Source organism: Phascolarctos cinereus, unplaced genomic scaffold (genome assembly GCF_003287225.1).
Source record: "Phascolarctos cinereus isolate Bilbo 61053 unplaced genomic scaffold, phaCin_HiC Scaffold_7;HRSCAF=346, whole genome shotgun sequence".
NCBI classification, from domain to species: Eukaryota; Metazoa; Chordata; class Mammalia; order Diprotodontia; family Phascolarctidae; genus Phascolarctos; species Phascolarctos cinereus.
In genome coordinates, this window is record NW_027556180.1 from 1,363,760 (window position 1) to 1,387,441 (window position 23,682).

The 23,682-nt window shown below is 62.6% G+C and overlaps 2 protein-coding genes across 4 annotated transcripts in view; one reads left to right on the forward strand and one right to left on the reverse strand.

Moving 5' to 3' along the window:
• Positions 1-493: 493 nt before the first annotated feature.
• On the forward strand, positions 494-12,095 carry MYBBP1A (MYB binding protein 1a). 2 transcript variants are annotated; one of them, XM_078147702.1, is made up of 28 exons: positions 494-764; positions 796-939; positions 1,098-1,193; positions 1,488-1,565; positions 1,981-2,055; positions 2,352-2,459; positions 2,730-2,920; positions 3,452-3,619; positions 3,849-3,966; positions 4,088-4,392; positions 4,502-4,612; positions 5,429-5,554; positions 6,166-6,378; positions 6,459-6,567; positions 6,993-7,080; positions 7,450-7,601; positions 7,705-7,788; positions 7,875-8,012; positions 8,222-8,392; positions 8,513-8,670; positions 8,843-8,977; positions 9,084-9,189; positions 9,448-9,573; positions 9,839-9,907; positions 10,540-10,653; positions 10,992-11,093; positions 11,283-11,407; positions 11,487-12,095. In XM_078147702.1, exons 1-28 carry the CDS (start codon positions 519-521, stop codon positions 12,016-12,018), a joined length of 4,188 nt encoding a protein of 1,395 aa, XP_078003828.1. In that variant the 5' UTR covers positions 494-518; the 3' UTR covers positions 12,019-12,095. The 2 variants fall into 2 exon arrangements, with proteins under 2 accessions (XP_078003828.1, XP_078003827.1); XM_078147701.1 differs by lacking the exons at positions 494-764; positions 796-939; positions 1,098-1,193; positions 1,488-1,565 and adding an exon at positions 1,595-1,780.
• Positions 12,096-12,901: 806 nt separating this feature from the next.
• SPNS2 (SPNS lysolipid transporter 2, sphingosine-1-phosphate) overlaps positions 12,902-23,682 on the reverse strand; it is a 50,435-nt gene continuing 39,654 nt past the window's right edge. The window contains exons 10-13 of one of the 2 annotated variants that reach the window (XM_020964668.2): positions 21,615-21,713; positions 20,780-20,943; positions 16,768-16,815; positions 12,902-15,559 (exon numbers count right to left, since the gene is read on the reverse strand). In XM_020964668.2, coding sequence (XP_020820327.1) covers positions 16,773-16,815; positions 20,780-20,943; positions 21,615-21,713 — 306 coding nt within the window. In that variant the 3' untranslated portion in view covers positions 12,902-15,559; positions 16,768-16,772. Of the gene's footprint in view, positions 15,560-16,767; positions 16,816-20,009; positions 20,207-20,779; positions 20,944-21,614; positions 21,714-23,682 lie in introns of those variants that run through there. The other variant, XM_078147703.1, reaches the window with a different exon arrangement.

Below are 23,682 nucleotides of genomic sequence, written 5' to 3' on the forward strand. Positions count from 1 at the left end.
CGCTGCTCTCGGATTGCCTCGGTTTCCTCAACTGCAAGTGTGGAAGTAACAGCACCTCCTTCCCCAGGCGGTCGGGAGGGTCCCCAAAGCACCGTAAGAATGCTGGCTGCTGCTATTATTGCTGGCAGTGCGCACTCCCTCCGCTGGTGCAGATCGCCTCCCTTCAAGCTCGAACTTGAGTGCTGCGGGGATGCCTCCTCCCCAGTCTGACGGAGGGGGGACACAGGGGCTTGCCCGGGTGGCCGCGGATGCGGAGCTGCAGAGCTGCAGGGACTCAAACCCGGGTTCTTCCCCTGGACCTCCTCCCCAGGGAAAGGACGGTGGAGCAGGGAGGGAATGGGGAGGAGGGGAAGGGCACCCCCTCCTCACTCCGGCCCCGCCCACGCCGGGCGCACAAGCGCAGAACTGACCTCGGGCGCACAGGCGCTGAGCCGGCAGCGCTCGTATCGGTCCCGCCCCGCCCCTCCGCGCGCAGTCGTAGTTCGGCCCCGCCGTCCCGCCCCCAGCGCGCAGGCGCAATGGCGCCGTGCCCCGGAAGTAGTGTGGCGCAGTCGGCCCCGGGGAAGCACGTGGGTCATTTGGGAGCGCTGCGCAGCATGGCTGGGACTCGGAGCTTACGGGGCGCGAGGGGCACGCGGGGATCTCGGGCGGCGGCGGCGGCGGCGGAGGAGGAGGAGGCCGAGCTGCAGCCTGTCGAGGTGGCGGAGCAGGCGATTGAGGAGGAGGAGGAGGAGGAGGCGGCGATGGCGGACGCGGCGCGTGGGGCCGCGGGGGGCGGAGGCCTCGGCCTCGGAGGCCTCGGCCTCGGCCTCGGCGGCGCCGCTGCTGCAGCAGAGCCGGGACTTCCTGGACCTGTTCTGGGGCATCGCCAAGCCGGCCCAGGAGGAGCGGCTGGCGGCCACGGCGGCGCTGGTGGAGCGTCTGCGGGAGCGCCCCCAGGTGCGGGGCTGGGTGGGATCCCAGGGGCGGGAGGAGGGGGCTGCAGGAGCCCCCAGGTGCGGGGGGTAGGGGGGGTGCGGGAGCGCCCACAGGGGCACGTTGAGGGGCTGCGGGATCTACCCCTGGGAGCCCCGGCCTTATTCTCCCTCTCCCTGCAGGAGGCCGAGCTCCAGTACGCCTTGAAGCGGCTCATCGAGGGCCTGGGAGCCACCCGGGAGGCAGCGAGGCCAGGCTTCAGCCTGGCCCTGAGCCAGGTGAGGAGGGGGCTTTGGCTGGGCGGGAGGCCCTCACCCTCCGGGTCCTGGGGCCGCTGTCAGTGTTCTGACTGCTCAGGGCTGAGTGACCTCAGCCGGTCCAGGGGGGCCAGAGTGGGAGGAGGGTGGGAGGCTCTGTGGAGAGGGATGGGGAAGGTTGGGAGGGGCGGGGCCCACCCAGGGCCCACCCACCCGGGTTTGAGGCCCACCAGCGGCTCAGCATGTGAGAGTCTGGATCAGGGGTCGGGGAACCCCCGAGGTCATGGCGCTTAAGCCAGCTGGGCACCCTCCTAGGTGTTACAGGTCTTAGAGGACGTCCCTTTGCATGGTGTCTTGGAGCAGATAAGAGAAAAGCACGACCTGCAGAAGAAGGTGAGTCGGATGCTCAGGGTGGGCCCCATTCCCTCTTCTGCCCAGATTCCCTCCTCAGATTCCCGGGCTGGCGTCCCCACGTCCCGGGCTCTGCTCCACTGCCAAGGTCCTTGGAGTCCTCTGCCTGCTTCCTGACCCTGGGGTAGAGCTGGTGCTGCTGCCGCTTTAGGGGCTACAAGTGAGGGGAGGATCTTATGCAGCAGCAGCCTGAACAGGTAGCTGAATTGTGCTCCCTGGAGGTGGGGCTCGGCGGGAGCAGCAGCTCACGGCCAGTACTCCATCTTAGAGATGTGGAAACTGAGGCTCCCAGGGGCCAGTGACTTGCCCAGTCAGTTGCACTAGTTGTAAAGAACCTCTCAGGGCTTGCCTGAAAGTGTGTTGGAGGACTCATTGCCCTCCGGAATGTCTTTTCCAGAAGCTCTCACGGAGAGCCGCCTTTGGGAACTTCTTTGGGGTCTTAGCGCTGTTTCAGTCGGGCCGCCTGATAAAGGTAAACCTGACCTGGGCTGCTTTCAGCAGCATCTGGGCTCCTGGGGGAGAGTGGACCCTGGGCTGGGCCATCAGAGGCTGGGCTGGTCCCTGGGTGTTTTTTGGTCCCTGCCTTCCTTGGCATTTCTCACTGGCTACTCCCTTGGGACCTAGATTAGGGCCTCGTTCCTGCGCGCACGCGTGCGCGCGCACACACACACACACATGCACACACACACACATGCACGCACATGCTCTCACTCATCTCCACACACTGCCCACCTTCTCAACACATGTCTGTGCTGCTTCCCTACCCAGGACCACAAGGTACTAGTGGAAGCTGTCCAGCTTCTGCAGACCCTGGCTCAACACCGAAACCACCTTCGGGACCTGCCTCACCGTACGCTGGTAGACATCCTCTCAGAGGTAGGGCTGGAGAAATGCCTCCTGGGTGCTCCCACAACCAGGACCACAGTAGCTGAGGTCCACAGCTGGAGGGGGCCATCAATTTCCAGAGAAGAAAGCTGAGGCCTACAGATTCAGGATGGATTGACTGACCTGGCTGGGGTCAGAGGGGGAGTTCTAGGGGACCATCTCAGGCCTCTGGGGAAGACGGGCAGACACGTTTAAGTGGGTGGTGAGGCGCCTTCCCTTGGGAGCACCCTCTGTCAGCCTTGCTTCCTCTTCCCTACACAGATCCCAGAGCCTGTGTTCAAGGAGGTCCTGTTCAGCGTCCTCCAGGCTGACTTCACCTTGGCCTTCAGCACCCCTGAGCAGCTTCAGCTCCTCCTGGTGGGGCTCCAGAGGTTCCCAGGTGTCCTGCAGCCCAAGAAACTGAAGAAGCTGCTGGGCTCAGCTTCTGTGGTCACCAAGGAGACCATCCCCAGGTTTGGCTGGTTGTGGGTGGAGCATTGGCCAGCCTGGCCTGGGTCTGGGAGGGAGAGTTGGGCCATGCTCCCAGCCCCAGCACACACCAGTTAGGTTCAGCTCAGAGGGCAGGTGAGGAGTGTAGGGCCGCAGCTGCCTACCCGGGGAGACAGGGCAGGTGTTTTCTGACCCTTTGCCGAGAAGAGACACCCAAGTCCCCAGCATTCTTCCAGGTTCAGCTCCTGGCCTCAGCATTCCAGACGTTAGCCTGGAAAGGAGCGGAGAGACCCTGAGAGGTGTGGCCCGGCTGGTGTCTGAAGCTCTGAGCTGCCCTCCCTGGCTTTATCAGGCACCAGCTGTGCAGGTTGTGAGGCAGAATCCTGGGTGAAACCCCAGCGGTTACTGACCATGTGAGCTTGGGCAATCCCTTTCTTCTTTTCTTGGGCCCTTGGTTTCCAAATCTGTCAGATGAATGGCTTGGACTAGAGTCGGGATTCCCAACCCGGATTGAGAACTTGTTTACTTTCCCACTTATTTTCAAACTCCTCTAGGTTGGTGGAAGTTCTGAATATTGCGGCTAAGTCTGTGAAGAAGGAGAAGGTGCTGCCCCCTGTGGGCTTGGATCTCATCCGCATCGCCCTGCAGGAGGGCGCCTTTGAGCTCTTCTGGAAGGGTGTGGTGGAGGAGGGGCTTCTTGAGGAGCACTCCGGGCCTGGCAGGTACAGGCTTCCTTCTCCCCAGCGCTTCCCTAGCCAACCATGCCAGCATTGAAGGGCTGTGTTAATGTGGCGTCTTTACCACCTCACGTGGTCTCAGTGCCTGGGCGAGCGGGTCCCAAAAGTCATTAGACCAAGCGAGCTTCACTGAGATCGAAGGATGTCGGGGGGGGGTGGGGGAGAGCGAACCTCCCGAGCAGTAGTAGCCTTTGATGCCCTCATCCCTCCCCAGTTACACGGCCTTCCGCCTGCTGGGCAGTGCCCTGCCCTTGCTGTCCGTGGAGCAACTCCGCATGGTCCTCCGTGGAGAAGTGATGCGTCGATACGGAGACCATGTGCTCTCAGCTCAGGTAGGCGTCGACTCATGCTTCGGGATGTGGGGGGAGCGGAGGGTACAGAGCCGGGCCGCTAGGGCCGGGAGGGGGCCCTGAGAGCCACGACAGTCCCTCCCTGATCGCCCTCCGCCTCCAGCTCCCTTCAAGATTCAAGTTCGCCCCGGAGATGGAGAAGTACGTGGGCTCCTTCCTGGAGGGCTGCGCAGACCCCGACAAGCAGCTGGCTGTGCTGGTGGCCTTCTCCTCCCTCACAAACCAGGGCTACCCGGTGGTGCCCAGCCTGTGGCCAGTGGTGAAACACCTACAGCCAGAGGCACTGAGGTGCTACAGCCGCTGGCTGCAGGACACGTTTCTGCGGCCCGACCTCAGCAGCTGCCTCGAGTTCAGCACAAGCCGCCAAAAGAAGAACGCCGCGGAAGACGAAAGCGGGCGTGTGGCAGCGTGAGTGCTGGGGTGGGCCTGGGCGCCCCATGAGAGGAGCCACGGCGGCACTGCCAGGGGCCAGCTGGGAGCCGGGCCACCGGCACCAACCCGTCCGTGTCTCCCCCAGGGCCGAGAAGTCTGTGTTTCGCTTGCGGAAGTGGCTTATCCAGAGACTGGCCAGCATTGTGGAGAATGCCCAGGTGACGAAGGATGAGGCCTTCGTCATGGGCATAGCCAGGTGGGAGAGCTGGGGGGGCCCTGCTGGGACGCAGCCCTGGGTGGGGAAGGGGAGTGCATGCAAGTCAGGAGCCTTAAATGCAGGGTCCAGACCCACCACAGAGCATCCGTGGGACCGTGGCTGGCCCTTAGTCCTCTGGGCCTCCCTTTTCTCATCCATCAGATGAGACTGGTTCCACTGGATGACCCCCAGGGCCCCATTCTAAATCCACGATCCTGTGTGGGAGGGATGGTCAGGGGACTCCCAAACGAGCACACTCCCTTCACCAAGGCAGGGTAGCATCTCCTCTGTGGCAAGGTTGGGTCAGTCAGGGCCTGACCCCAGGTCTTCCTGGTTTAGAGGCTTGACCAGGGATAGTAACACTAGCTCCCAGGGACCTAGCTGATTGTCCAGCAGTTTAGCCTGCCAAGGGCCTGCACTTACGGTACTGAGGGGAGGGTACCCAAATGGCCATTGTGTGACCTGGTTGGAGTTCCAGGGAGGAGGGCTTGTGTGGGCAGAGCCAGGCTTGGCCTGACCACACTTGTCTACTTCCATTCCTCTCTGGGTCAGTGGCATGGCGGTGGAAGGAGGGCCTAAGACTAGGCTGGGAGCCAGCCACCCGGGAATGAGGAAAGCTGGGGAGGGATGGGAGCCATCCTTAGACCCTGATTCCGGGACCCCGCGGGAGCTTGGAGCCATCTGGCCCAGCCCCTCCAGTCCACCAGGGAAGAGAGAAGTGGGCGTGGGGCATCCGTGCCCTGGGCCTGTGCCCCTTGGGCCCATCCCCCCTGACACTGCCTCTGCTTCCAGTCACGGCTCTCCCCATCCCCGCAGGTTCTGCTTTTTTCATTCATTCTTTGAGACAAAGAAACCTTGCAAGGACATTCCTGAGTCAGAGGAGCAAGTCTGTGTGCCGCTGGACAGTGAGACCAGAGATGCCTCTGGGAGCTCCTTTTTTAGGTGGGTCCACCCCCAACAGGTGAGGCCTTGTGCCTGGGCTTGGGCAGGTCACTTAACCAGCATTGGTGAGCTCCATCTGCCAAGCGAGGGGGGCCATAAGGGGACCACCCCCCCCATGTGCCCTGCCTGAGCCTCGCTCCCACCCTGCCCAGAGGGCCCCTTTGCCTCCTGGGTCCCAGCCCCCACCTCCCATTTAGAACAGCCACGCCCCCCCCCCTCCCCACATGGCTACCAGACAGGGCTGCTTCTCCCTCTGGTGATGCAGAGAAAGGGCCTTGGACCGGGTCACTGGTGCCCCAGGAGCTTGGCTGGCTCCCTGGCGCCTCCCTCGAGGTTCTTCCTAGCATCCCCTAACATGCCCCTGCCTTGACCCTCTACCTCTCCGCATCCCCAGCTCCAGTCAGTGCTTAATAAATAGTGGTCATTGAACCACAGTGAGAGCTGCCTTTGGAGGCTGGTAATGAGAAGGGCCAGATGAAGAAACTGAGTCTCAGCATTAAAATGCTGGTCCTGAGGTCACGGGGCTAGGAAGTGGCAGAGGCCCGCAGCAGGGGGTCTAGGCCTGGGGTGGGTTCTGGGCTGTGTAGCATGATGCTGGCCTGCTTCACCAGTTTGCTGCAGACCCTGAACTCCCTCCCCTTGCTGGGAGAAGCCCCCGAGGCGGTGCCAAGCCTGCCCAAAGGGAAGGTCGGCCACGGCGTGATGGCAGATGGCCAGCTCTGGACCCAGCACCTGGTGCAGTATGCGGACCTCCTGCTGTCCCACAGTAAGAACGTCCGGCCCGTGAAGCCCTTCACTGCCAAGGAGAAGGCTGCCTGGGACCGGTGAGCCTGGTGGCCTGGCTGGGTGTGGGCTGGCCCTCTGCGGGGCCTGGCTGACCCTTCCCCTCCACTCCTCTCTGCAGGATGTTGCAGTCCGCAGATCGCCTGCAGCAGCGGGTCAAGGACAGCCGCGTGGCTGAGATCACAGCCTTCCAGCAGCTCCTGCTCCTGGTGGGCATCCACCTTTTCAAGGTGCATAGGTGCGGGCTACCCCATGCCTCCCTCCAGGGACATCCCTCCTCCGCTGGTCCTGCTGACCTCCCTCCCCCTGCAGGCAGTGAGCACACAGCCCACCAGCGACCCTGGGAGGTGGGGCTGGCGTTAGCCCCATTGTGTAGATGAGGAGATTGAGGCTCAGAGGTCAGGCAGTGAGGCTACACACCCCAGTACTGGGGATGGGGAGGGCAGGAATGAGTCAGTCTGCCCTGGGGAGGTTAGCGAAAGTCCAAAAGATGCCTCACCTCCGACCTTTGACTGGCCTCTCTCCTTCTCTGGGCTTGCACTTCTGTCCAAGCTGGGGCTTGGGCTAGCCGGGCGGGAGGAAATAGCCCTAGATCTAGGCCACCCCAGGGAGGGGGGCCCAGGGATCCCAGCTCCCCTCCTCTCCTTCCCTCCAGGCTCCCAGTGAGTGTGTTGACCTGTTGAGTGACCTGCAGAGCTGCATCGAGAAAGCCCTGGATAAGAAGGCCAAGAAGGCAGCAGCTGGTGAGGCCAGGGCACTAGGGCGGGGTCCCAGAGGAGCCCCCTGCCCCGTATGATGTCCTCAGGGCAGGCTATTGTCCCAGAGAAGCCCCCCTACTCCCCTCTAATGTGCACAGGATGGGCTGTGGTCCCAGAGGAGCTCCGCTGCTCCCCTCTAATGTGCCCAGGATGGGCTGTGGTCCCAGAGGAGCCCTCTGTCCCCCTCTAATGTCCCTGGGCAGCAGGACAGTTAGCCAAGGCCCTTCCGGAGTCTGGCGGCCCTGGCCATTGCAGTTGACGGGCCCTCAGGCCTGTGTCTTCGCCTGGTGAGAGGAGGCCACGTAAAAGTTGGGCCAGTGTGGCTCACTGTCCATGCTGGGCCTTTCTTGGCAGGCACGGAGGAGCCCCAGTGGGTGGAGGTGATGGTGGAGATCCTGCTGGCGCTGCTGTCCCAGCCTAGCCGCCTCATGCGCCAGGTCTCTCGCAGCGTGTTCGCCCGCATCTGCCCGCACCTGAACCGGCGGGCCCTGCAGTTGATCCTGGATGTGAGTGGGGCCAGGGGCTCGGTCCGGGTGTTCCAGCCTGGCTTGGGAGAGGGGCCAAGGCGCCCCACCTGGGAAGTCACCCTGTCCCCTGCTTGGTCTGCAGGTGCTGGACCCTGATCAGGAGGAGGACGGGGCGGTGGTGGTCACGGAGGAGTCCGGCCAGAAGAGGCCAGCCACAGCTGGGGAGGTAGGAACCAGGGAGTGGGCGTCAGGGGTCGGTGACGAGTGAGCGGGGAGGGGCGGAGTCAGGACCAAGCCGGGCCAACATCGCAGGATGAGAGCGAGGAGGACTTGGCCAGTGACGAGGATGAGGACGGCTCAGACAGCGACGGGAGTGAGGACGAAGACGGGGAGGTGGACAGTGGTTTCCGGCAGCGGCTGATGGACGTGCTTCAGGCCGGGAAGGCGCTGGTGAGTCAGGAGGCTGGGGCCTGGGACCCTGGCTGGCCTAGCCATGAATCCCGGGCATGGTGAGCCTGGGGCCGGCCTCTGGTGGGTGTGAGCCCCACCTCCCCCAGCAGTCTGGTGTAGGCAGGGGTTGCTGCCCCCCCACCCCACCCCCATCAGCTGGGTAGGGCCCTGGGCCTCCCCCTCCCCAGCAGCGGCTCCCTTGCCCCCAGGATGCCGACGGTGAGAGCAGCAGCGAGGAACTGGATGATGACGCCATGATGGCACTAGACGCGCGCCTCTCCAGCCTGTTTGCGGAACAGAAGCTGCGGGCACAGGCCAAGAAGCAGGAGAAAGACAAGGTGCAGAAGGAAAAGAACCTTCGCTGTGACTTTAAGATCAAGGTGCGGCCGGGTGGGGTCCTGGGGGAGCCCCCAGAGGGGTGGGGGGCAGTGGCTGGGGTCGGGGGGGGGCCCTAATTGGGGGGGCCCAGGGGACAGCCTCCCACTGCTCTGACCTCTCAGGTTCTGGACCTGGTGGAGGGGTTCCTGACCAAGCAGCCTGAAAACCCACTGGTTCTGGAGCTGGTTGAACCCCTGCTGGCCGTCATCGAGCGGAGCATGAGCTGCGACTCCGCCAAGCAGGAGCAGGACTTCCTGCGCAAGACAGCGGACATCTTCACGTGAGTGCGCGCCTGGCACCAAAGGCCTGCCTTGAGGACGGTGGGGGGTATGGGGTACGGTGCATCTGGAGGTAACGCTTAGGGGTCAGGTCCCCACCGAGCCTCCTCGTTGCTCTGGGTTGCAAGGCGCTCCCTGGCAGTGACGCTCCCAATCTCCCCCCTGCCCTGGTAGGAACCAACTGTGCCGGGCCAAGCAGTACTGCCATAGTGTGGCGAACCAGGCTGAGGACATCCATGCTATGCTGGAGCGTCTGGTGCAGCGGGCTAGCCGCCAGGTGGACTCCACCGTCGCCCTCTACCACTTCAGGTAAGGAGGCCGCAGAGGAGGCCAGTGGGTGGGGGTGGGTCTGAGCCCTCCGAGGCCAGTGTGGGGTGGGGGGGCCTGAGTCTGCTCTCCACCCTCATACCCTCAGTGCCTCCCTCTACCTGCTCCGGGTCCTGAAGGGGAACACTGCCAAGCCACCAGCTGCCCTGTCCCCAAAGAAGCAGCGGAAAGCCAGCACCCCGCCCCAAGCAGAGGTGAGCCCCGCCATGAAGGCCACCCTCCCCCCACAAGTGGAGGTGAAACTCCCTCCTTGTTCCCCTGGGAAGACAGAGCTGGGGCGAGGGGAGACTTGCATAGGCCCCATTACCAGGAGGTGGCGTTCAAGACCCCCTGGCTCTCAGCCTCGGGGGCAGTGGCCAGAAAAACACTTCAGATCCTATCATCACACGACGGGGTGGGGCCTGACGCCCCCTGCGTGCCCCGCTCCAGTGGCCACTCCTGTGCTCCTGCAGGGCTCCAGCTGCCTGGACCTGGCCCGAGTGACACAGCTGTACACCGAGGCACTGACTGGCTTCCTGTCCAAGCGGAACAGCCCCCTCACAGCTGCCATGTTTGTGGACCTCTTCACCCGCCACCCTGTAAGTGTGGATGCTGCGGCTTCCTCCTTCCTCCTGCTTGTTTCAGAAGTAGAAACAGACCCAGAGAGCCGGGGTCATGGCCCCCATGATCTCCGTGCTGCCCCTCCCAGCCCGTACTGCTCGGGGGTGCGGGGGACCTGCCCATTAACAGCAGGACCAGGGGTCCCAGGTGGCCCCTTCTAGGAGTACAGTGACAGGGGAAGGTGGGGGAGGCGTCTGGACTGGCCGGGGCAGTGTGGTCAGGGGCTATTGGCCCTCCCCACAGATGATCTGCCAGCAGCTGGTCCCCGTCATCCTCCCGTTTGTCACAACCGGAGCCCGGCATTACCACCAGGTAAGACTCAGGGCTGGCCCGGGGTGGGGGGAGGCTCCTGCCTTGGCTGGCCCTTGGGGCTCTGCTGGGCACTGGGCAGTGGCCCACCGCCCGTGCCTGCTTCTCGGCTGGTGGGCAGCGGGGTCTCGGCCCCGTCTTCCCTGCTGGGTCACTGTCTCGGTTTACATCAAGCTTTGCTTTAGTTTAGGTGGGCGGCGTCACTGACCAGCAGGACCAGTTGGCTTCGTGCAGTGAGGGGCTCGTGGCTGGGCTGGCCGCGGGCACTAGATGGGTCATGTGGCTGCCCTCAGTGTTGGCCTCACAGGACAGGGGCTGGCTTGGGACCCCTCTGGTTATCCCTTGTTGGGTCCCGAGACAAGCTCGTCCCCATGCATTGATTGCAGAAGGTCCAAAGGGCCTTAGACCTACAGCCGTGCCCACTCCCAGAGAGGCCTGGGGCCTGAGCCGGGGTCACAAACCCAAAGGGTCAGCAGTATGTCTGTGTTTCTGATACAAATTGGCCTCATCTTTGGACTCGGCCTGGGCTAGGGGCGGGCCCTTCTGCAGCCTCCTTAGGGGGGAGGGAGCAGCCAGCCCAGGCATCCATGGCTGGTGACCACCGGGAACACAGGCTCTTCTTTGTGACCTTTCAGGCCCAGGCTTGCTTGATGCTCCTGAAGGCCTTGCAGATGCGGGAGCTGAGGCGGTCCCTGGAGGGCTCAGCCTGGCGGGAGCTGATTGGGGACAGTGTCAGGCAGACCACTGAGGTATGTGAGCTATGCAGCACTTCCCCCACCCCCGGGAGGCTCGAGACAGGGACTCCCCATTAGTGCCCTGGGAGGCCACGTGGCCCCCTGTGCCACTCCCTGTCAGTGGCCTGAGGGGCCATGTGGCCCCCTGCACCACTCCCTGTCGGTGCCCTGAGGGGCCACGTGGCCCCCTGCGCCACTCCCTGTCAGTGCCCTGGAGGCCACGTGGCCCTCTTCACGTCCCTGCTAACACTCCCCGTTAGTGCCCTGGGAGGCCACATGGCCTTCTCTGCATCCCCTGGGAGACTCCCCGTGAGCACCCTGGGCAGCCGCTGCATGGCTCTCTCTTCCCTCAGAGTCTGAGAATGGTGGGTAAGGCCATGAACAAAAGCACCCACCTCAAAATGTTCAAGGCCTTGGAGCTCCTCATCTTCCTCATCAAGATCGTGAAGGAGGAGGTGAGGAGGCCTCTTCTTGGGGGGGGGGTCTGGGACTCCCCCTCAATCTGACTCCTGGCTGGGCCCCCCTCTCCTGCCCCCTGGAGGCTGCTCATTCTGCCCCCGGCGGGGGGAGCTTCTGTCGGTTCCCTGCCTGCCGTGGGGTGGGGTCTCTCCACCTGCAGCCATGGGTCTTCCTCATCTCCACAGAAGCTGCCCACAAGCCTGGAGGCCCCCCTGGCCATGCTGCAGACCCTGCGGCAGAGTGACCACTTGGGCACCACGGGCCGCCTGTCCGACCTCATCTGGCAGGCCCTGAAGCTGCTGGGTGTCCCGTATGTACCTAGGGGCCGGGGGAGTGTCTGGGGACAGTGGCTCCCCGCAGGGCCCTGACCCTGGCATGCTCCCTTACAGGCGTCCTAAGGAGGAGAAGGTCAGGGCCTCTCAGAACCAGGATGCAGCCAGGGCCTCTGAGGAGCCGGCGAGACGGAAGCGGAAGAAAGGCTTCCTCCCCGAAACCAAGAAGCGCAGGAGGCGCCAGGAGGAGCCAGCAGCCCCCCAGGGCAGCGAGGATGCCCCTGCCACTGCTGCCACCACCGCAGAGAGGGCAGGGCAGAGGAAGAGGAAGAGGAGGAGAAAATCAAAGCAGCGCTGGATGCTGCCTGGGCCTGGGGTGAATGGTACTGGGGAGGGCCCCCAGTCACCTTCAGGGACCCCTGCCTCAGACCAGACCAAGGTCTCAAGGCCGCAGGCCACGGTGAACGGGGCACCAGGCTCTGAGGGGCGCAGGAAGAAACTCCGGGTTGGGAAGAGGAAGGATGGGCTGGATGCTGCTCCCCCAGCCACCCCCCTGGTGAAAAAGGCCAAACTGCCACCCGGGAGAGGCAGCGGCGGCCCCAAGGCCAGGCTGCGGAAGAAGCCAGGGCCCGAGGGTAGCAGCAAGTGAGCGGGCCGCCTGGCGCTCTGCACATACCAGAGACTCTATTTTTATACCCAATCCAATAAAACCTGCCTCTTCCTGGCCCCAGGGCTCAGTCAGGCTTTGTGGGCAGCAGAGTTCTCAGGTGTGTGGCCCAGGGGCTCTCCTCCTCCCTGGTCAGGAGCCCCTTCTCCAGCTTCTAATTGTGCCCCTCCTTGAGGTTATTGGAAAGGGGCTCAGGAGAGGCGCCATGTGGGGGCTGTGTTTGAGCGCAGCTTGAGGGGGGGAGCAAGCTGGAGCCTCTGGCTGAAGGGGTTGGGTGCCAGGTGGGAAAGCAGGGGCAGCAAGGAGGTAGGCCAAAGGCCAGAACAGTAGGTCCGGGGTCCTGTGCCCCAGGACCACCATGTGTTTCCTGGAGGCCTTGCCTGAGGCCAGAGGGGGATGGGACAGCTGGGTGGCCAGCCCATCAGGCACAGGCCAGGCCCACGGCACATGGCATGTGTGCCGTGGGAGGTGGGGTTGATAGGACAAGGCTGGGCCTGTTTGGTGCAGGATTAGCTGCCGATGTGGGCCTCAGGTCCCCATTTCTCAGCCATATCCCAAGTCTGGGTCATCATGCCCCTCCCTCCAGGAAGGGGGTCACGGCTTGCAGCCCGAAGGAGCTCAGGGCCTGGCCACGATTCCAGAGGGAATTCTCCACCCCCCCATGGAGATAGAGGCTGACCAGTGGCCCCTCAGGGGGCCTCCTTGCTCCTCCCTGAGCAGACCAGCCATGGCAGGGGCAGGGGAGACCCCATTGCACTTTGGGGGGGCTGCCCAGGCCCTCCCTTCAGGTGGGGCATACCAGGTGACCGTGGGGTACTGGTGTGGCATCACCCCACCCCCAAGGAAGCCAACGCTGACCAGTGTGTGGCCTTAAATAGGTTTATTAATTTACATAAAGGTCGCTGGTTGACTTTGCACTCATCCTCTGAGATCCATTCACAGTCCTGGCTGCTCTAGAAAATCGGACAGCCGTTCTGCTCCCTGAAAGAAGTCAGGAAACCTTGAATCCGGGTTCTTGTACGACAAGAAAGCTTGGCCCTGCAGGCACCCATGGCCAAGGCTGGCGAGGGGAAGGGGGGGAGGCCCAGGGCCCACCTGTGCTGTCTGCCTGCACCTCCCATGGGATTTGAGGTGCAGGGCAGTTTGCCAACCATCTGGGACCAGCAAACCCAGGGGTCACCCCCCCCCCAGATAGGGCCATAGAAGGGATCCAGCAGCTTTCCTCAGGAGGCCGCCCCTAAGGAGAGGCTGAACAGGACTGCAGCAGGGACAGGAGGCCTTAGACCTCAGGGCCTAGGGTGTGGCAGCCCTGGGGTGGGTGTTCTTGTCTCTCCTCCCACCCCACCCCCCAAAACAAACAAAACTGGGTATTAGAAGCATGATGGGAGGTCCTTCAGGCCCGCAGCCTCCCCAGGGACCCTGCTGAGGTGGGGATGGGGGTGGGGTGCTTGTCCCTCGCAGAGGCAGGTGTGACCTTCCAAGTAAGTGAGTGTGGGTGTTGGGGTCCTGACAGAACAAGACGGACACACACACACCCCCAGGCACAAAGTCCAGGAAGCAGGGTGGATGTGCTGTCTCTACCTGGTTCACTACCTTTGGTTCCATGAAGTCCAGGGAGCTGGGGGTGGGGGGGAGACACTTGCAGAGGGGGATGATGCCCCGTTACTGACTGCGGGGGTAGCTACGCTCTTTCTGGCTGGGAACACCTGGTATCTCAGGGGGGCCTCCCCACCCTGACTGCTGCCAAAAGGACAAAGCGTCTGTTGGGGGAGATGGTGGAGGAAAGGTCACAGCTAAGCCCCGCCATCCTGATTTGGCTGTGGCTGCCGCTTCATGGCCTGCCCTCCCCACTCTGCCAGGAAACGACGAAGTGAGGAGGGGGTTCCCTGGATGGGCACAGAGCTTGGGATATGCTGGCCCCAGGGCCCGTGAGAAGCCAGGAAGGGGGGGGGGGCCACTCAGCAGCACATCTGGCCCTGGGGGAAAGAGTTCTCCCCACGAGGCTCCAATCCCTCCCCCCTTTCCCCAGCACAGTGGCAGGCACACAGCAGGCTTCCTAAATGCCTGCTGGCTGTGCTAGCCCTCTGGAGGCCACACGCTGTTGTCTGCGTCTCTCTCAAGGGTCAGGGTCAATCCCGGCCCAGCTCGGAACAGGGTGTCTGCCCGAGCCAGCTGACTCGGCCAGGGCCCCAAATCTCTGCTGGTGTGGGGACAAGCTGGGGCATTGGAGACCAGGCTAAACTTCCTGCCAGCCCCTCCCCAGGAAGGGACCCTGACCCCCTGGCAAAGCTCAGCTTCAGTTCCCGAAAGTGACTGAAATTTGGGAAATTCCTCTGCCAGGAAACGGCGTGGGGGGAGAGAGGAGGTCCTCCCAAAGCAGGGCAGGACCCCCGGCCAGGCTCGAGGCACACGGTCCTTGCCCGCCTGACGGTTTGCCGTCTCGAAGGTAGGCATGGGGGTGTGGGGGATGGCCTTGGCCCCATGGGCGGGGGGGCAGCTTCCATCAGCTCCTCCCCAGTGACAGCCGCCTGCTACCAGCCTCAAGCCCCCGACCTTGCTCCTACTAAGTGGCAGATGTGACACACACACCCCCTTCCCTGAAGAGCACCGGGCATGCTGCCCTACTTCACAAGCAGGAGATCCAGTCCTGGTCTCGGAGCCGGCACCAGCCGGCCGAGGGACATCAGACAAGGTGGCTTCCCAACACTGGCCTCCATTTACACCTCCCTAAAACTGGGACGTGAGAGGAGATCCCATGAGGTCCATCAGATCCAGGCTAAGATGCAAGGGAGATGAAGCGGGGATGGGGGAGGGGCAGGGAGGATCCCAGAAGCCTGGAGCAGCTCAAGATTCGGCCCTTTCATCCCCACCAGCTCCTCCTGGTCCAGCGGGCCGAGACCACTGACCCTCTCCTTTGGAAACACTAGAAAATGAAGTCATCCACGTGGACCCGGGGGATAGCAGCTTCCTGGGACTGCCAGGGGCTGGGGGTCAGCAGCCGTGGAGCCAGGCTGGCCCAGTCAGCTGGGCTGGGTCCCAGGACAGCTTCTTTGGAAAGACAGCGCTGCACCTATTGGCCATGTACACACATTCATACACGGCCCTATGTAGCACGTGAAGTGTGTGTCCGTGGGGGGACCCCTCCGTTTGTCTCTGTCAGCGGCATCTCCTGCCACACAGCAAAGGCCTGGGCTGGGGGTGGGGGGGCTTCCTCTGAAAGCATCCCATCTCTGAATGTCTTGGCCAACGTGTCTGTGGCCCAGAGCCACAGGTCACTCTGTCCTGTACCCATCACACTGCCCTGCATGGCTGAGTCCCGGTGGCCTGTTTCTCTTCCCAACTGCCTTCCTGCCTTTGGCTTTGGGTCGCAGGCAGGGGGCCGGGGGCCTTAGACCAAAGTAGGCTTGATCCTGGCTCCCTGCCCTGCCCACTGAAACCACTCCATCTCCTTTTTTGGACAGGGCAGGGCCACGGTGGCTGCTCCAGGGCCCAGACTGCTCATCATTTCTTGCTCCCAGGACACCTGGAGAGAGGGAAGGGAGGAAGGTGGGGGATGAGGCTGTGGTTCTCAGAAAGCAGGACCTCCTCTCAGGGGGTGCCCAGGAGGGATGTGTCTTGGCCCAAGAAGGCCAAGGCTTTGCCGCGAGCTCAGGGAGGACGCCCGTCCCCTTGCTTCTCAGCAGATTGTGAGCTGGAGTCGCCAGCCTCACGGTGTCCAGGATGGAGGATGCTGGACAAGGGAGAGAGGCTGGGCTGTCCCGCAGGGCCTACGGTCTGGCGACAACCCCCAGGTCAGGCCGTTTGCTGGGTGGGCCTGCATTTGGACAGCAATGAGGAAAGGCAGAGATCCCTGAACCGTTCCTGTGAGCTGCTGCCATCACTGCCGGGGGCTGATGGAAGGAGGCAGGAGGGGCTCTGGCCTCCCAGGAGGAGAAGTCCCTCCAGAGCCCAAGGACTTGGGCTCAAGCCCCACTTCTGGCACTGCCCCCTGTGTGAGTTTGCGCAAATTGCTGCCTCACTGGGCCCAGGCATCCTCATCTGGAGGGGAAGGTTCTCCTGGGTCACCTCCAGCTCCAGGCCTCTCTCTGGCCCCCCTGCCCCAAACCCTGCTTTGTTCTTGCACCACTGTGGGGGTCTGCAGGGCCCTGTTCAGGCTTCTTGAGTAAAACCCACCTCTGCAGGTTTCATGTTGAGAGAAGGGGCTGGCCACCAGAAACTAGGGGAGAGACGGCTAAGCAGCCTGGGAGAACAGAAGCCCCCTGAGGGCAAGGCCAGGCTCCTTTCTGTCTTGGTACCAAGCACAGGCTGGGCACACGGGAGAGGCTGGGATGGGGGGAGAGGACCCCAGACACCCCCAGGAAGACCCACTGCCCTCCAGTCAAGGCCAGCTCAAAACCAGCCTGGCTGTGCTGGGCCTTCCGGCTCTGCATCTAGGATCTGACCGAATTCCAGGGGAAAGAAGTCATTTGACTCCTGTTGGCCTCAGTTACCTCAACTGTAAAATAGGGATCTGCTTTCCTGGTTGTTGTGAGGTCAACTGAGAGCATATTTATAAAGCGCTTAGCACACGGCGTCTCTTAACATGTGACTTGCCCAGTGTCTGAGGCAGGATTTTAACTCAGATCCTTCTGGCTCCAGGCCCAGCACTCTATCAACTAGCAGTCGTGACCCTGAGCATCAACCCTTATGAGAGTCCCACCTGGGAGACCCCCCAAGGATGCCCCTACTTACCTCGTTCAGACTTTCACAGACGCTGGGGGCATCATCAGCTGATTCACCCTGGAGAAGAGGGGGGTGTCAGGGGGCCAGGGCAGCAAGCCCTGGGACCCCCCACGTACACACAGTGTGCACACACACACTCACACCTGCACACATACAGAGAGAGAGAGGAGGGCCCGGGGTCTTTGAGCCCAGCTTGGCAGCACCTCGGGCACAGGCTAAAGAGCTCTGAATTGGGGGTCAGGGTCCTGTTGTCACTGTGTCACTGAGTGACCCTGGGCCTTTGCTTCACTGCAGGCCTCGGTTTCCTCATCCCTAAAATGAGGGCATTGGACTCAGTGACCGAACTTCCGCCCGGCTCAGAATCTGGGCCTGTGACTTCATCTGGCCCTGAGCCCAGAGCCAGAATCAGGGGCTGCGGGTGGCACCTGAGCCTACAGGGGAGAAGGCTCAGGATGGATGGACCGGGCGCTGCCGGGCTTGGCCCCAGGGTGGGGGGCAGGTGCAGGGGGCCCTCACAGAGCCCAGAGGGCTTGGAAGTGGACAGAGGCCACCCCGCAGGCTCGTCTGGCACTCAGTCTGACCGGGGCTTCATAGGGCCAGTTTGGGAGCCCCCCTGCCACATTCCCATGGTTTTCCCTGTGTCTCTGTGCTGTGTCTGGGCAGCCAGGCCAGGGAGACTGAGCTGCATGGAGGGAGCGGGGTGGAAGGAAGGAGGTCACTGAGGGCCGGGTGAAGGAGGCAGATGAGGGGAACTGAGAACTCCTTTCTGGGAGCAACTGAGATGGGAAGGTCTGGGATCAAGGCTGAGGAACAGAGAAGCATGTTAGGAGTCAAACCAGAGGCCCCCCCTCCCGCCCTGAGCAAAGGACATGGGGGTGGGGGGACATTGGAAGGAGGCAGGACATTGTGGAAGGGTCAGAGAGAAAGGGGAGAGGGAGGGGAGATAAAGGGAGAGAAGAAGGGAGACAGACAGCAGTGAAGGGCTGTGGGGGAGTAGACACCGCCAGCCTGGACGGCTGCAGCCTTCCTCAGCACCTCGGGTGTCCTGCCCTCCCCACCCAACACACAAACATCCACCGTAATTAATGGGTGATGTCAAACCCACACAGCCTCAAGGGGCAACTGGTCAGAGTGTTATTGTGCCCATTTTACAGATGGAGAAGCAGACTCAGAGAGGGGGATGACACTCCAGGTCCCAAAGACTTACCCTGCACCAGGCTGCCCCACCACCATCTCCCCAGATGGAGGGGAAAGGCCTTTCGTGCAGGGATCCAGCCTTCCCCTTCTTGTGTCCAGCATGCCAGCCGAAGCCGCAGCCCCAGCCCTGCCCCGTCCTGCCTGGGAAGGTGGGGCGCAGGAAGCAAGCTGCCCCATGCCTCTTGGCAGTGCCATGCCTACTCACCCCTCCTGGCTGGCCTTGGGAATAGCTCCTAACTAACCCATCCCGGTGCAGGGGGCGGCAGGTGCCAGGGCAGCCCCAGCAGGGCCCAGGTCAGCGGCGGGGAGGCGGAACCCAAGGACGCCAAGCAGCCCCCCCGAGGAGCAAAGCTGCCCTTTACCTGGACACCACCACCGGCTGGCCGGAGGTGGCCCCGTCCCACACTCAGCTTGCTAACTCCCGAGGGCCCCTGCAGGGGGAATGACCAAGAGCAGAGGATGAGGGGGGCCCTCGCCCTGGGCCCTGGCTGGCTCCTGAGCCCTGTACCACCCCCAACCTGCTCTGGAGTCAGGTTGGGGGCTTCTCTGCAAGCCCAGGCCACCAAGACCTGCCCTAGCCCTCTCCGGTGTGAGGGCGAGAAAGGTCCAGTATGCCTCATCCCCCCAGGGGTGACTCCAGAAAAGTCCCTGTCGCACTCAGGGCCCTCAAAAACCCTGGGCCAGCTCCGGTGTGTCTGTGTGTCTGCACCAGCCAGGGCACGCCTGGGTGTGGCTGCCGTCCCTCTCTGCCCAGGCCCTGAACAGAAGTCTCTTCATGTTGGGCCCCCTGCTCTCCAGGCCTGCAGCCCTCCCCCCACCTCCTTCCCCCCAGATGTCTTTGCCCCTCACAAGCAAGGGCAGTCTCCCTTCTGCTCTAGAGAAGGCCCTTTGAGAGACCCTCCCTCCCTTTCCAGCCTTCGCCCCAGAGCTGTCTGCACCCTATGGCCCCATTTCCTCCACGGCTCCCAAAATGCCTCTTCTCAGGCCTCTGCCAGGCCCCCTTAACTCCCCCTCCCCCTCCCCATTTGTGTCTCTGAGATATCTCTGGTCTATGGCCCCTTTGGTCCCCTCCTGCTTCAGGCCCTCAGTTCTCCTGGGACCAACAGAGGACAGAGCCCTGGCTAGACCAGGAGTCCTACCTCAGACACTTTCCTAGCTGTGTGACCCTGGGCAAGTCCCTGCTCCTTGGTCTACCTCAGTTTCCTCATCTGCACCCCACTCCCAGGCTGTGGAGAGGCTCAGCTGAGATCCTGTCAAGCACTTTGCAAACCCTTTAAGAAAGTGCTCCAGAAACACTGGCTGTCATTAGGTGTCTCCCCACTCTGATCCCTCCCCCGCACAACTTGCTCTCCCCAAGTGATGTCCCTCGCCTGTTCAAGAATCCACAAGTGCTGCCTACTTTTCCGTTGGCTTTCTGAGCCCTCCACAGCTGCCTCTCTCTGCTGGCTTTTTGAGTCCCTTGTCATGGCTGGCAAGGCTCCCATCTGCCTCAGACAACCATCCTCCTCTGTTGTCCACTCTGCCTGGCACCGACAGATGGCCCAGCTGGGGCCTGAGGAGCCCGGGTGCTTCATGGAGCCCGAGGATCACAGCTAACATACACCAGGAACCAGCCCCAGCCCATGCCCTGGTCTCAGTGGCTCCAAGGATGAGCTCCTAGAGCCAACAGGTGGCTCCCAGACAGAACCCGGCGCTGGGCACAGTAGAAGCATTTGCCAACACTCATGGCACCAAGTGGAGCAGAGGAGCCTGCCAGCCTGTCCATGTCTAGCGGGTCCCCTTGTGCTAAGGAGGCTTGCTTCCCTGCCTCTGGCATTCATTGCCCTTCATGCATGGGAGAGTCCCTGCCTGCTCTGAGCGTTGATGGAGTGCCCAGGGTCTGTGGGCTGCTGGTTGGAAGGACCACTGCTGAGCCCTGAGGCCCAGCCCGACCACTATGGCAGGGTCTCTCTCCTCCTTGGCCATTTCCATAGGAACACCATTCCTGTCCAGGAAACCAACTGATTCTTCCCTCCCTGGATTCCCAGATCTTCAGAGCTCAAAACAACCTTGGAGACAGACTCATCTGATTGTTTTATAACTGGGGAAACCGAGGCCTGTCCTTGGCAGGCTCCTCCCTCCTCCCCAACTCTCACTGGCCAGACAAATAAAGATGACTTTTCCTTCATCCTGCAAGTGCCTGACGGTCTTGAACCCAGGCAGCACCATGCCACAGGAACGATTCAGAGAAGATGCCCATGTGCCCATCAGGCTGGAAAACACAATTGGGGTGGCAGTGGGCTGGGCCCTGGGGGCTTCTGGGAAGAGGATGCCTGAGGAACACGGTGTACCTGCCACTGACTGACTACCTTGGGCTAACAGGCTAATATTGACTAGCAGACCCTCGGACTGCCCAAGTCTGGCTCCTGGTTCCCTCATGGCGTCCCTGTCCACTCCATCTGCTTCCTTGCAGCCCTTTGCGCAGTGGTCGTCCTTGGCATGGACAGTGGGATGAGGGCAAGTAGGGATGGCCACGTTCCTGCAGCCCCAGGAGGCTGAGGGTGGACACAGCTCCTGTCCGCCCACTGTGTGCTGCCAAGGAGCTCTGGCAAAGGCTTGGCCCACCCACAAAGGGGCCTCTGGGCCTAGTCCTTGAAAGCCCTGGGGAAAGGGCTCCAGTCTAGAGACCATGTGGAGTTCGATGCCTGGAAACGGGGCAGTGGCCTGGCCTGGAGCCTGGCTGCCCAGCAGGGTGGCAGGGTGGGGAGGCTCCCTGGGCTGAGCCCAGAGCCCCACCCCCAGGCCATCCCGCATTCCATCCCTGCCCCTGGCCCCAGCCACTTACTGCTGCTCGGCCTTGGCCCGGTCGCTGAGGAAGAAGAGGGCGGTGGCAAGAAAGAACATTCCCCCCAGGACCACCACGAAGGGGCAGAGCATGAGAGCATAGCCCAGGCCGAGGAACTCCCAGAGCGGGGACTCCCGGGTGCTCTGTCGGATCAGGTCAGAGATCTGCAGAGGAGGGGAGGGGGAAGGAGGCTCAGCACCTCCATCCAGCAGCCTGGCCACTACCCTTCTCCCTCCCAGCCTCCCAAGCAGCCCCTTCCCCAGGTCTTGTCCTGCTTGAGAGGCTGGGAGTGGGGCTTATCTCCTCATTCCTGCAGGGCTGGGGCCCATTCAGGCTGCCCTCCCCACACAAAGAGCAGAGGCCTTCTCTGGGACCCTCCCCCCAAAAGTATCCACAGTGCCTTGAGGCTATCTCTCTCTCTCTCTCACACACACACACACACACACACACACACACACACACACACACACACACACACACACCCCTGCTGCCTCCCTGAGTCTATCTGACTGCCTGCCCTCCTCAGCACTGTCCAGCATCCTGGGTCTCCCACCTCCATGGTCTGGTCCCAGCAGCCACACCCTTCTGGGCCGCATCCCCCTGAGCACTGGCCCCATCTAGGGAAGCTCCCCACCCACCACCACTACAGGCACCTCTCAGGGATGGAAGCCGGACAAAGGAGCCAGGGCACTGAGCAGACAGGAGAGCTTTGCGCCCTGTGTGGCCCCCTGCCCTCAGCACCCACCCTCAGGTGTGCTCAGGTCCTGGGCCTGGGTCAGGGAAGCAGGCTCCCCGGGATGTGCCCTTGGCCCCAGCTCCTGTGCGTGGTACTCACGAAGCCAACGAGATACGGACTGCCCGCATCTCCCAGCAGGTGAGAGGTGAAACTCTGGAGAGCCACGGCAGTCGCTCGGCGAGTGGGGATGACCACGTACTGCGGGGAGGCAGGGAGGCCAGGTCAGCCAGCACCCCTCAGGCTTCTGGGTCCCGCCTCCCCCAAAGTCAGAGGTGCCTCAATCCCTCCCCCAGCCACCACCTGCCTGTGCCCCACGACCCCTCCCCTCTCCTTGCTTTGCTTTCTGAGTGTCTACGGTGGGGGGTGGGAGGGGGAGGGCAGCTTGGCCTCCCTGAGAGGCGCCCCTCCAGTGCCAGAGGGCCCTGGCTGAGGCCACGGCATCTCCTTCTCTGCAGGCCCCATGGGCCTGGATGTAGGCAGAGGAAGCCTGGCTCATGCCCCTGAGGACCTTCAAACTGGAAAGGGATGAGACCCAGATGGACTTTCCCCTTTCCATGGAAAGCCTTGTGGGGTGGAGTCCCTGGGGTGGGGCCGGCCAGTGACTGATGAGGAGAATATGGACAAGGCTTTCTGGGAACCTGGGAGCCTGCTAAGTCAAGCTGGGCTCTGTGGGAGCAGCCTCCTGCAGAGTGGGTGGTCTGCCCGGGCAGCAGCTCGCAGTGGAGGCTCCAGGGAGGCAGCTCAGGGAAGCAGAGGGGAGTGAAGAGGCCAGGGCACCTTTGGAGCTGGGAGCCCCGAGGACCTCATCTGGGATGCTTTCTCCAGTCAGACCATGGGCCCCTCACCCCACTGGCCCCTCCTTCCCTGGCCCAGAGCGTTAGGATGGGGGGACCCCAGGGAGGGAGGAGCGGGGGGGATGGACAGGCTGAGTTGATGGAAAAGACAGCCTGGCAGGAAGCTGCCCCCTCCCCAGGAATGCACCAAACCCTGACACTTCCTTCCTCCCATTGTCCCCACTGCCCTCCTCCCTGCCCCCATCCCTAATCTCCCCATCCCTAGAGCCTTCTTCAGCCACACCTACATTCCTCCATGGGCCAAGCCTTTGGGGCCAGCGATGCCAGGGCCTACACTTCCCCCAACATCTCCCAGCCTGGCCAGCCAGCTTGCCCTCCCTACAACAGAATCTGGCTCAGCAGCAGCAGAAACACCCTGTGCCATCTTGTGTCTCTCCCCTGTGCCAGGGGAGCAGGGGCCGGGCACATTCCTGCCCCCCCCCCCAGCAGGCCTGCAGCCAGACCCGGCCTCCTAACCCCAAACCTCGAAGGAGGGCTTATGTGTGTGCCACCTCTGCAGAGACAAAGCTGGTCCTCCTCCTAAGCACTTTCCTCCTTCTCCTCAACATGATGCCCCAGAGCCCCTAAGCTTGGCACCAGGTGCCCGCTCTGGGGCAAAGAAGGAAGACAAGGGGACTAGGTGGGGAGCCTCAGGATATGGGGGCCAGTTAGGCGGTCCCTCCAACTCCCATGGGTGCTGGCACCCATTGTACCAATGGGCATGGCCCCTTAGGCCAGTGCCAGCCCGGACCCCCACACAGACCTCAGCACAGTCAGCCATGCCTTTCTCCCCTCTCTCCAGGCCCCAACTCATCTGTGACTGGCCAACTGACCCTGCACTGACCCAGGCAGCCTCTCTGGGACTGAGCGGCTTTGTCTGGGTGGCTGTGTCGGCCCCAGCTGGTCCAAGGCCGGTGTCTGTTGCTGACCTCCCTGTAAACAGTCTTTGACAGAGCCGTCAACAACACAGACACTCAGCTGGCGCTTCCCTGTCCCCATCCCCCACCGGGCTCTGACAGTCACGGAGACAGTCACAGCGATGGAGCCTTGAGGGCGTCGAGGGCACAGAAACCTAGCCCAGACAGGTGATGGGCCTCATCACACAGGGAGGTCCTCTCTCTGCTCTCATGGCTCCATGGTCCCCATGAGCCGCCAGCGTCCCTGGCCAGCCGCTAGCACGTCTGTTCCTTTCTCCCTGGCCTCCCCTCCCCAACGCTCTTCCCTCTCCAATCCAGTCTACATACACACAGCCAAACCAACTTCCTTCCAGAAAACTGAGCTCTCCCATTTCCCACAGCTCCCATGGCTTTGGAAGAAGCCCGCCTCTAGCCAGG

Coding starts and splice junctions, on each gene's coding strand:
- MYBBP1A (XM_078147702.1), top strand. CDS start 519: ATGGCGCCGTGCCCCGGAAGTAGTGTGGCGCAGTCGGCCCCGGGGAAG. Junction 5,555..6,165: donor TCTGGGAGCTCCTTTTTTAG/GTGGGTCCACCC, acceptor CTGCTTCACCAG/TTTGCTGCAGACCCTGAACT. Junction 8,978..9,083: donor GTCGCCCTCTACCACTTCAG/GTAAGGAGGCCG, acceptor TCATACCCTCAG/TGCCTCCCTCTACCTGCTCC.